This window comes from Lissotriton vulgaris, chromosome 5, assembly GCF_964263255.1.
Source record: "Lissotriton vulgaris chromosome 5, aLisVul1.2, whole genome shotgun sequence".
Classification (NCBI taxonomy): Eukaryota; Metazoa; Chordata; class Amphibia; order Caudata; family Salamandridae; genus Lissotriton; species Lissotriton vulgaris.
The window spans coordinates 983,124,201-983,136,929 of record NC_141693.1 but is presented as its reverse complement, the minus strand read 5'-3'; the positions used below and the strand labels follow the sequence as shown (position 1 = coordinate 983,136,929).

General features: G+C 47.9%; 1 protein-coding gene across 4 annotated transcripts in view; it reads left to right on the top strand.

Annotated features, from left to right (window-relative positions):
- The window catches only part of EDRF1 (erythroid differentiation regulatory factor 1), a 346,290-nt gene that overhangs the window by 48,908 nt on the left and 284,653 nt on the right, over positions 1 to 12,729 (top strand). For all 4 annotated transcript variants that reach the window (XM_086922577.1, XM_086922576.1, XM_086922575.1 and 1 more), the window contains exon 3: positions 4,120 to 4,186. In XM_086922577.1, coding sequence (XP_086778703.1) covers positions 4,120 to 4,186 — 67 coding nt within the window. The remainder of the gene's footprint in view (positions 1 to 4,119; positions 4,187 to 12,729) is intronic.

Sequence of the window (12,729 nt, the reverse complement as noted above, 5' to 3'; positions counted from 1 at the left end):
TTCAAACACCTCAGTCACATTTTCTCATTTTCAAGAAACCTCCCAAGAGTGTATCCAACACCTCATAACCAAAATCAAATCCGGCTCCCCCACTGACCCATGTCCACCTTCTATCCTTAATTCGATCGCACACATTATTACACCAGCAATTGCCAACATCTGTAACACCATGTTCAGTACAGGAATATACCCCTCAGTATGGAAACAAGCAGTCATACGCCCACTTCTTAAAAAGCCTAACCTAGACCCGGGAGATCCAGCTAGCTACAGGCCCATTGCCTGCCTACCCTTTCCGTCTAAGATATTTGAGAGTCTTATGAACACGCAACTCTCTAACTTCATTGAAACCAACGATCTTTTAGATGACACACAATTTGGTTTCAGACAGGCACATGGCACAGAAACAGCACTCATTAAAGCAGCTGATGAGATTAGGTCTACTATGGACAAAGGGGGAGCGGCGGTCCTGATATTATTGGACTTGTCCGCAGCCTTCGACACGGTCGACCATACCACCTTGGTCGACCGTGTCTCTGCCTTGGGGATTACTCACAAGGCAAAAAATCTCATCTCTTCATTCCTTGAGAATCGATCCCTAACAGTCAAACTGGGTCAATTTTGTTCGCCTACTTTCTCACTCCCATGCGGCGTTCCTCAAGGATCCTCGCTAAGTCCGACATTGTTTAATATATACGTGTCGGACTTGGCGAGGGTAATCAAAGCCCACAATATCAGCCTTACAACCTAGGCTGACGACACACAGCTCGTCTTATCTATCCATCAAGATGGTGCTGATGTGGCCGCCAACTTTCAATCAGGCATGTTAGCAATAAGCGACTGGATGGCTGCCAATTGCTTAAAGTTGAATTCCTCCAAGACAGAGATAATGGTCTTTGGTAAACTGGAACCCATCTGGTCTCCCGTCTGGTGGCCTGACAAGCTAGGTCCTCCCCCCACCCCGGTCACCAAGGTGAGGAACTTAGGGGTAATATTTGATGATAAATTGCTATTTACCCATCATGCTAACAATGTGGTGTCCTCTTCATTTTTTACGTTACGGAAAATAAAAAAGCTACTACCTTATATCCCCAGTTCTCATGCAAAAACACTCATCACCTCCTTGATTTTCTCACGTATAGATTACTGTAATGCTCTTTTTTTGAATGCACAGGCCAAAATTACTAATAAACTTCAGCTAGTGCAGAATGCGGCAGCCAGAGTCCTTCTCAAGATTCCCAAATTTCAATCTATCTCCTCCCACTTGCAAAACCTTCATTGGCTTTCCATCAAAAACCGCACCAGATTTAAGTCCCTCTGTATAGCATACAAAGCAATCAATAACATAGGTCCTGCTTTTCTCAGAGAGGCCTTTAAACCTAAAAACAACCCCAGAACCTTGCGCTCCTCTTCCCATCATTGTGTTAACATTCCTCGCACCCGAAGAGTTAACTGGGGAGACAGATGCTTTGTAATAGCCACAGCTAAACTTTGGAATTCTCTCCCCACTTACATCAAAATCAGCCCCACCCTCATGACCTTCAGGAGACAGCTGAAAACGTGGCTTTTCACTCAGTAAACTGCCCTTTCTGTTTAACTATTTTCTGTCTGACTACTTTTGATCTATAGCGCCGAGACACCTACGGGTATTTGCGCGCTTTAAAAGTCGCATAAATAAATAAATAAATAAATAACTTAAATCTGCACTTATTTACTTCACTTACAGGTTTATTGTTAAGTATGATTGCCAACTACAAATCTTTATGCTTAGTAGATGTGCCATTTAAACATAGAGTATGCACATTATTAATAAACAAAGCATTTTTCTTTGCAAATAAAAGTTTGCATCGTCAGTTTCCACACTAGGGATGTTGTGGGCCATGCGAGAGCCCCACAACACTTGCAGTCCAGTAAGCTCCCCATGCCTGATACAGTTCTTCCTGTGCGGCAAGGGAGCTGGCTGCCGCCTGTGGTTTCCACCATGGGTACCATGGGGGTTACTCTGCCCTCCCACTCCCCCCAACCCCCAGACAAAGAGAGAGGAGAGGTACCTGACATCACTCCTGGGGCTCGGGCCATCCCTGTGAGCTTTTCAAGGAAGAGCGTGGTTATGCTCTACAACTCCCCAGGGATGATGTCCGATCCCAGGAGAAACAGATGTTTAATTCAGCGGAAGCACTATGCTTCTGAGCCATGTCCTCTGCAATCTCCTTGAGGTTATAAAACTAGAAAGGTTGGGGGCACCAGGCACATTCCACTCCTCCCACAGTGGCAATTATCCTGGGGCACTGGCCATTGCTTGGGCTAATTCATACTCCCTTAGCATGGTAAAGGATGTGTAATCTCAGCAGCTGGGGTGGTCCTCTGGGCAGCTTCCACCATGAAGGAAAACCACAAAGCTGGATTTCTAGGGCCCAAAAGGGCCATTTGTGATGGAGTTGCAGCATTTTGCTGTTAGCGGCAGGCTTTAGCCACCAGGGGCCTGATTATAGATTGGATGCACTTTTCCTGTTTGGGCCACGACGCAGGTGCGCCAAGTGCAAACAGGAAAAATGTCCTATCATTTACAATGCTCTGCCCTCAGGGCAGCCGCAAACTCGCGCCTCCAAGGGGGCAGTTCATTCATGAGAAATACAGAGCAGCAGTTTAAAAGCTGCTCCGTGTTTCTTGTGCAGGTGGAGATCCCCTTGTAGGTGGCGGCAGTGAGTGACTGCATCTGCCTGCAAGGGGATGTCTCTGGGTGGGGGGTCCATTGGACCCTCTTTTCTCCCGTCCAGATGGCTGCCATTTAGGTGGGGCACTTAGGGCGAGAAAGTAAAAGACACACAGATGATGTATGTAATGCAGAGCACATCAAACATTCACCCCCAGTCAAAAGATCTGGGTTAAATCGATCATTCTTTTACTCACCATGCCACCCCAGTTTAGACATAGCCGTATGCAAATCAGTCTTGACCCTGTGCCTCATAGGAACAGTCCAGCTCGAAATGCCAAGCCAGGTTTTCCCTGGACAAGAAACTAGCATCCTGGGTCCGATTTTGGGGCATCACCCCATATCAGCCAGGCTAGCTTGAATCCAGTGGCACAGTGAGCCCGGGACCCACATCTGGGCATACGTGGCGCACTTAGGGCGAGAAAGCAAAAGATACACAGATGATGGACGGAATGCAGACCAAATCAAACATTCATCCCGTCAAAAGTTTTGGGTTAAATCCATCATTCTTTTGATCACCATGCCACCCCAGTTTAGACCCACCCATATGCAAATCAGTCTTGATCCTCTGCCTCATGGAAACAGTCCAGCCCGAACTTCCATGCCAGCTCCTCCCTGGACAGGAAACCAGCACCAGTTATATTACACAAGGACACATAAAATCTTACAGGGACATTAAGTGATTTGCCCAGAATCACAGGGGGTTGAGCCGGCGGTAAGACTCGCACCTGGTTCCCCAACTCCAAAGTCAGCCGTAACGCCAAAGCCTCTCCATGTTCAGTGTTCCAGCTAGCATATAAACTACATATTAAATCTAGGGGAAATAACAATTTTTAAATGTTTGTACATGTATAGCTTAAAGTAAAAAAAAAAAAGTACCATGATACGGTCTGGCCTTGTAAAGTTGCTTCTTTTCTATTTTTTTACTTTAAGCTATGTAGCCCTGCAGTTTGTTCTGCTGTGCGACATTTAAAAAAAAAACATTGACAAAGCCAATAGATCTTGCATAGGTGAAACCTTTTGGCTTTGCCATTGCTTGTTTTACTGGGGGTTACCTGTGCCCCCTCTGAACTTAGTTGGAACACTAGTCTTTTTAATATAGCGATGCAAAGATTCGTTCTTTCACTCTGAGGCTGTGCTGTTTAACCTCCTTTTAAGAAGAGATTTGAATGTCCGAATTAACATATCCCTCTCTTCCTCCTTCCCATGCAATGTAAAGTATGATGTCTGGGTTGTTCACTGTATCCGAGTGTACACTGATATACGTACTTTTGCTTTCCATGTATCCATCTGGAGTGTGCTTATGTTAATGACATTCTGTATGTTCAACTTATGGTTTCAAGGAGTTTTGGTCAATGCACATTAAATTCTCTAGCTGCAATTTTACAATGTACATTCATCTCTTGCAGCTTTGGAATGGCGTATGATTTCATTGACTCCGTTGGAAACGATGTCGATGTTGTTTCTGATTCGGAGGTATGTATTTGTAAAATGAAACTATTCAACTTTTGCAAGTTATTTACAGAGTAATTCCAAAGTAACTTTAAAAAAAATACAACTTGAATTTTTATTGTGTTTTTACTGAAAATGTTTTCTAAGAAACTGTACTTAATATGTCAGTTCTCTTGTAATACTGGGTTGTAGCGGCTTCAGTAGGTTTGGGATAACAGAAGTACTACAGATAATCGAACTGTGCGTAGCAGTGGTCTAATTTTACCATCGTTTATTATGTCATAAGGAATATGGCAATGATGGCAATGACAGCAAGATGGCTGCCATCTACTAGATTTCTGCTTTGGTTTCCAATCCGATCCAGTCAGCATGAAATGAGTTTCTGGCGCTGCTGTTAGAGCCTTATAAAGAACGTATAGCGATGCATCAAAGAGAAGCGGTTATCTTTTTTCGAGGGAAAGTCATGGTTGTGTGTTTTTAGTTTTTTCCTTCGGATTTTCAAACCAGTTTTTGCAGATGCATCCTGTTCCCACATGGAAGAAAGTACAATAATGTGTATGACTGCTATGGCTTCCAAAAGTTGAGCCAATTCATTACAGTGGCAATTATGATTCCACTGTAAACCAGTATGAGAAGAGAAGGTTAATTAATATAGAGGTGGGGAAATACATAACTAGAGTAGCTGCAGCAAAGCTGGAGCAGTGACTGTACCCTGGGTGTCCTTTCCCCTAATGTTCACTACGAAAGGAGGAGTTGGGAGATTATCTTGTCTCATGCTCTACCTTGGCAAATCTATTATTAATACAGTGGGTATGTGATAAGACAACGCCTACTGCCACTCAATGTTTGAGTGAGGTTGTCTTCAGAGGAGTCCGAGAGATGCCATAATGGTCGAAAGCATGGTTGCTGCTTTTTGTGCAGGTCACGCGGCAATCAAGTGTTTTTGGGCCCAAGCATGGGGGTTGTGGCCTTTTACTCCTGCTGTGCCAGGAAAAGACCTACTATGGGTCCTGAGCAACTCCGCCAAGTATTAACCTTTCAGCACCTGACTCTCAGTGGTAGCCTTTTCAAGTAGTCCAAGATTTTTCAGGGGGAAGGCAGGTGCAAGGCATACACAGTCCCCAGACTCAAAGTACGAACAGTAGCCCCAATAAACTCATTGTCCAGTCAAATATTTGCTTTTGTGGCAAAACTTGTATTTAATGTAAGCACACAATGTATATACACAGCTCACTAAATAATATTCACAGTCTGTTATGGTTGTCACACAGTCATCCTGGGTGGTGTCTCAAAGTGCCCCTTCCCTTCTAATGGGGTTAGTTATTCTCTGTTCATTAATGGAGGCGACTTTCAGGTGTGGGCCATGCTAATCAACATGCAGTAAAGTCTCCTTCTGACGTTAAGAGTCAAATAAGCAGTGCCAAGCGCCAAGTTCACACTAATCCCAGGTAAGTCATATGGCCTGACAGGGCAGCCGGCGAGTGTAGGGAAGACTGGGGGGTGTATTCTTGTGATCCCCCCTCTTGATGCTGGAGGGCTGCTGAATCTTGCGGCCTCTTCTGTCCTGGCTGCTGCAATCCCTGGGTGGCTGTCAGAAGGTGGCCTGGTATATGCTGTCCACTAATTAAAGTGGGCACCCTTATGATGTATGAGGTCAAAGATAACCTTTAGAAAGCTATCCTTGTGGTAGCTGTGAGAGCAGCCTTCAGGCTTAACCTTGAAGGAATGTAAAGCAGCTTGTTTTACCAGAATATCACCCCCTGAATGACTAAATGAAAGGAGAACCACACAGTAGTTATATAAAAATATGTATTTATTAATATAACACTCTCTACTCAAGATTAGAACATAAAGCACACAATACTGAATCAATAGAACATTTGAGAAGTAGCACAATACACAGCGGGCTCCGGGGGAGACTGAACCATATACTAAAACAATATTATAATAATCATAACTTGACTAGACACAGTGCCTAGAGCATGTAGAATCACTGGGACCCCAAGGAACCATATATAATAAACAACAAAGGAGTGACTGTGATACAAAAAATATATTAAATGTGATAATTGGGAGGTTTGTTAAAAACAAACTCCGCTGTGCGCCGCACGCGTGATCAATGCTCACACGCGTGTGGAGCACACAGCGGGGTAGTCTCAAAGTCCCAGATTGTGCCCAGAAGACTATTCCCAACTTGGAGAAGAGTCTGGGGGCTTGTTGGTCACCCAATCGTGGGTGGGGGGAGGAGACCCTACTTCTTAGAAGGACCCTCACTCACCACTAGTTGGTGACATGCTTCATCATCGGGTCCCCGCTGGGGTGACCGAATGTCTCCCCAGCGTGCTACGACGCCTGGTTACAGCGGAGCAGGATGTGGTGAGTTATGAGGTGACTAACTGTGATTGTGCAAATGTGTCAAAAAATTAAAAAATGCAAGGGTTGTGCCTTTAGAAATTTTTTTAATAATGGCCACCCCGCATTAATTAAAAACAAAGTGAGCGGACTCCCCAGGTTCTTAATTAAGGAACCGGAATCCTAGTTCAAAGGCATAACTTGGTCGACATGTTTCAGCTGTTACTAGCGTGTCGCTCAACTTTCTTCATGACCTATATAAAAGTCCTCCGGTGGTGTGCGCGCGCTAAGGCGCACCCTCCCGAGAGGCTCTAAGTGTGAAAAAAATATATATACAGTGAAAGTACACGGAAAATATCCATCAACACCACACTACACACTTGGTATGGATGTATCAGAAGACTTCAACAGGGACATGGATGCGCCCCTACAGGAATGACAGCGTGGGATGTCTTCACGCGGCGTATTTTTTAGCGCACGCGGCTCCCCTCCGTGTACCTACACGGTCTGCGACTGTCTCCCGGCAACCCAAGGAACCACCCATGGCAGCCCACGGAGGACGAATGCAGTGAGGAAGCACAACCTTGTGCTATGTACAACTCAATGGTAGTCGCGGTTGCAAAGTTACAGTTTAAGGACACATCTACGAGGACTTCAAGCAAACCCTTTGGAACATAGGAGGTTCCAGAGCCAATCCACCAGTGAGTACCGAAGTACCCGTCTTACCTATCACAGAGGAGCCGGGTGCATAGGGGTCAAGTGGTGTCGGAAACTTTTGTCGTTTTCAATGGAGAGCTGAAAAGAGGTACTGCTGCCAGGAAGGCGAAGAGTCTCTGATGGAATCCAAGCCTGGATTCTAGGTGAGAGGAACCTGAAAGCAGAGGGGACAGAGTCTGGGTTGATTCAGGTAACCAGGGGCTCGGTAGTTAATGCCCACCAATGTCTGGTGCTTCAGGTGCGAAGAAGGGATGCTTGACTCTGCAGCCACGGGGACCAGGAGACGTCCAGGTCGACCAGGATCCGGAGGTGAGCTGTCCCATGAAGGACGTCGAGTGCTGAGAGGTCGATGTCCAGCTTGAGCACCAACAAGCCTTGGCAAATGCAAGCCACACAGGAAGGACAAACAGGCTACGGTGTGGACTAGCAAGGCCCAGGTGATGCAAGCAATGGAGGGTCAGGGCACATATGGAGCAACCAGGAAAGCCCAAAAACAAACAAAGTGACCCTTGCTAGGACCCACAGGCCTACGGACCAGGAGTCGTGAGGAGACCTCAAGCAAATTTACAAAGCACCAGCCCATGGAGCACTCAGTGCGAGGAGGCCAGATTTCTTCGGTGCAAATACTGCTTGGATCAGGACTACACAGAGTCCAATGCACAAGCTTGGGAATCGCCAACAAGCATATGCACTTGCAAATGTACGCTATGCACAGGGTTCAAGTCACACGTTCCCCATGAGGGATACTGGTTTCAGAATCACTGAAAGGTCAGATCAACCTCCGGGACCTTCGGAAACCCACCTCCTGAAATCTTCGGAGTCCTCAAACTCTGAAGAAGCAAGCCGGTCAGATGTGCTTAGGTGCCTGCTACTGCAGGGGTGTAACTCATTTACTCCAAGGGAGATTCTTCAGTCCTGCAACGTCGTGCAGGCAGTCAAAGTACTTGGTTTCTTCTTAGTAGAACATTTTCAGGTAAAATATCAAGTCCTGTAGTCGGGTAACCCACTTTATACCCATGGGAAGGGGTTGGACAGATTCTGTGGACCCTGCTAGGGGAGGGGCAGGACAGAGGGGTGGTTACACCCATGTCCTTTGTCCAGTTTCGTGCCAGAGCAGGAGCCAATGGCTCCCAGAACTGGTTTGAGCCGGACTATGCACAGGGACACCAAATGTGCCCCCAGTGCAGACTTTCTGGCACTCCGAGAGTGCACCAACCCAGCCCCAATACACTAAATCCTGTCTGGGAGATGGTCACACCTCCCTGTGACAGGATGCCTATTGTCATGCCTTCCTCTTCTCAAGCTTGGCTCAGCAGCAAGAGAGCAGAATCATGTCTGTGGCTGGCAGCGTCCATTTTGTGCTGCCGGGGTTGAGAAAGCTGGTACCTGGTAGACCGGTGACCCACAGTAGTGGTTTCAGAATGGTGGAATCATACCTCCCACACCAGTTACTGGTGTGGAGGTATGATTCCAAGGTGTTTGACACCAAACACGACATGTTTCCAAGCAGCCTTTTTAAAGTTAGCATTTACCGCAAGGTTATAATGTCTTGGTTGTCTGGCTGCATCACAGACCACCCTGGAGAATGATCTCCAAAAGCTGCAGAGGGGCCCTACTCATGCAGAGGCACCCTCATGTAAAACCCAGCAACCTGCCTTCAGGATTGATAAAGCCTGCCGTAGGGGTGACTGATAGGTTTTTAAGTGTAGTGATTTAGATAGATATAGTGAACCTGTAGCAGACCTGTTGTGTCATTTTGAATGGCCTCTCATGGGTGGTATAATACATGCTTCAGCCCATGGGTGGCCTCTGGGTTACCTATGCCCTGGGTTCATGGTGTACCATATACCAGGAACTTATAAGGGTACCCCAGTATCCAATCTGGAGTGTACCTAAAGTACATACAGAGCAATTTAACGGAGAAAGCAGATAGACTGGGGTCTTGGATAGCAAGATCCCAGTCAGACTAGTCCAAAAACAGTGAGGCATCAGCAAAAAGTGGGGGTAACCATAAGAAGCAGTTCCTACTTTCCCACAGTGGCCCATAGGAGGTATGAGACTTCTCCTCCATGGCTTCCTTGAGAAAATGTTATCATGAACAGTGGTCTCTTGGCCCCAATCTTTGTGGTGACCCCCACCTGGCATATGGCAGTCTCCAGGTTTCAGCACTGCAATGGCAGCAACCCTTATTGTCACAGTGGAGTACAGGGCTTTGCTAAGTTGACAACAAGTAGGACAACTCATCAGGCGTCCCACACTTCACTCACTGGGATCCACTTGACTGGGTCTCTCCTGGCCCTAACTCCCTCTGGAGGCTTTCCTCCACCTCCGAGGGTACACTTGTCTTAGCATGCAGGCAGAAATCTGGTGCTCGTTGCAAGTGGTCTTGACTACCTGGATGATGTCCCGTCACTCAGCAGGGAGACTAGCAGACTTTGGCCATCAGTCCTGGTGTTAATAGCAAGAAGTCTTGGCAATCTTCCCTCTCCTGATGAGACAGTGCTGTTCAACCAAGGTTGGGACTTATGCTCCCTCCTTTAAAGTACAAATCCATATGCGATTTAGTGTCTGGTCTGTAATCTGTGTTGGGAGTTTCAACTCCTTAGAGGTGCTCTCTCCTCTGCACTTCCTTTCTTTTGTCAAAGAGACAGTCTGCCACAGCATGCGTGGTTCCAATTTTGAGTAGCCCACAACACAGGACAAGGGAGTAATCGGGGATTACACCTGGATATCAGCCTCTACTAAAATATGCCTCATAAAGGTTCAAAGGACTAAGCCTTCATCTCTATCAGATTCCCTGTTAGTGCCAGTCTTATCAGTCCTACGGTCTTCTGAACATTGAGCCCAAGCCTCACTGACCAGTAACTATTCCCGGAATCAAAAAGCCCTTTTATTTCCATAGAAGATGATTTGTTAATTCCCCTTCATTCCCACCCCATCACCACCAAAAATGTTCAAAATACACATCTGCTATTTGGGGGTTGTAGCCCTTAACTCTCCAGGTGCTGGGCCTCCGAAATGGAACCCACAGACCTCCATGTTAAGAAGACAGACAGACTCACTCACTCCGCCCCCTCCCCCCCACCTACCATACCACACACTATCTGGTGCGGGAAGGGTGTATTAAATACACAGGACCAGACTCCACTCGTTTGGGACAGTAGGCCCAACTGCAGGTAAAAAGGCCTGTTCACATTACTGATTCTACGGAACACCAAAGGGGTATGCTGTCACTTAACACGAGGAAAGGGAAGCGCCCTCTACGTTCAGAAGGATAGCACTTGGTGCCCCCATCCTGGTCTAAACAGACCGCATTATGGAAAGACATCCATAGTCATTGGCACACACACAAAGGATCTGTGTTCGCCTATGACCAAAAATATCAGTATCCCGATACGATATTCATGCAACTGGGGCACTCTGGGTAGGGTTACATGACTGCCAACATGCTTGGGACTTTTCCGTCCTGACAGATGCCCCTCCAGATCAGACAACTTCAGACCCACCAGAAAGACTGGCTGACCTAGGTGTCCAGCCTGGTTACAGCAGCTTGAAGACTTGGTGATCTTTTTACGTTGAAGATCATCTTGTAGGTCTTGTGTTCCTTTTATAGTCCACATCCAGACACAGATGTGAATTAGTGGTTGGTCTTTTGCAATTCATGTTGTGGATGTCGACTCCTTTGAGGGGCCATCTCCTCTTTCCTGTCCTTTGTCAGGGGGGAAGTCTGCCACAGCAGGAACATCTGCACTTCTGAATGATCCACAAAGCTGGCCAAGGTAGTAACCAGGGAACACACTTGGCTGTCAGCCTTCACTGAAATACCTCTCACAAAGGTTCAAAGGCCTGAACCCTCCCATCTATTATGGTTCCTTGGTCCTATAAGGCTAACCTTATCAGACCCGAATGTATGTCAACGCATCGCATACTAATACCGCGCGTGCCATTACAACGCAGGTATTACTACGCGATGTCAATGACATCGCATACCATTACATTGCATACTTTTACAATGAGTTTGCCTTTACCACGCATGCCATTTCAACGCAAAGGCATGCGTGGTAAAGCCATACTCGCAGTAAAAGTATGCAAGGTAAGTAAAATCCCTACCCCCTACACCTACACAACACACTACTCCCACCCCTACACTACCCTTAACCCAAAAACACTACCACACTACACCTACCTCTACACCAGACACTACTCCCACCCCGACACGACCCCTAACCCAAAAACAGTACCACACTACCCCTACATAACACACTACTCCCACCCCTACACTACCCCTAACCCAAAAACACTACCTCTACCCCTACACCTACCCTAAACCTAAATCACTACACAAACACTACTACACTAAACTAACACCTAACTCACTACACTACATAAACACTACTACACTACACTACCCTAAAACACAACACTACCAGAAACCACTGCACTACCCTAAACCCTAAAACACTACACAAACACTACTACACTAATTACGGGATTACTTTCCAACTGTTTTCTTGCCGCCGAGTGCTCGCTGGATGCAAGCGACCTCCCTAGAGGGAATTCTGCAGCTCTAAACTCCCCAGGACTTTGACGACCTCGCCGGACCCACTTCGCGGGTCCCGCAGCGCCTCGTGTCTTTGAGGCAGCAGCTTCAGTGGGAGCCAGTACCGAGGAGCGGACAGGTAGTAGAGCCGGCGGGGCTGCGAGCACAGGCAGGGACTCCAGGAGCCCCTGCGCGCCCATTCCACACACCTGGGCTGCTCTCCCCGCTGGCCACGCCCCCCGCTTCCTCGCAGAAAAGCCGGTTGTTTGCACGGAACCCTCGGATTACTTTCCAACTGTTTTCTTGCCGCCGAGTGCTCGCTGGATGCAAGCGACCTCACTAGAGGGAATTCTGCAGCTCTAAACTCCCCAGGACTTTGACAACCGCGCCGGACCCGCTTCGCGGGTCCCGCAGCGCCTCGTGTCTTTGAGGAAGCAGCTTCAGTGGGAGCCAGTACCGAGGAGCGGACAGGTAGTAGAGCCGGCGGGGCTGCGAGCACAGGCAGGGACTCCAGTCTCCAGGAGCCCCTGCGCGCCCATTCCACACACCTGGGCTGCTCTCCCCGCTGGCCACGCCCCCCGCTTCCTCGCAGAAAAGCCGGTTGTTTGCACGGAACCCTCGGATTACTTTCCAACTGTTTTCTTGCCACCAAGTGCTCGCTGGATGCAAGCGACCTCCCTAGAGGGAATTCTGCAGCTCTAAACTCCCCAGGACTTTGACGACCTCGCCGGACCCGCTTTGCGGGTCCCGCAGCGCCTCGTGTCTTTGAGGCAGCAGCTTCAGTGGGAGCCAGTACCGAGGAGCGGACAGGTAGTAGAGCCGGCGGGGCTGCGAGCACAGGCAGGGACTCCAGTCTCCAGGAGCCCCTGCGCGCCCATTCCACACACCTGGGCTGCTCTCCCCGCTGGCCACGCCCCCCGCTTCCTCGCAGAAAAGCCGGTTGTTTGCACGGAACCCT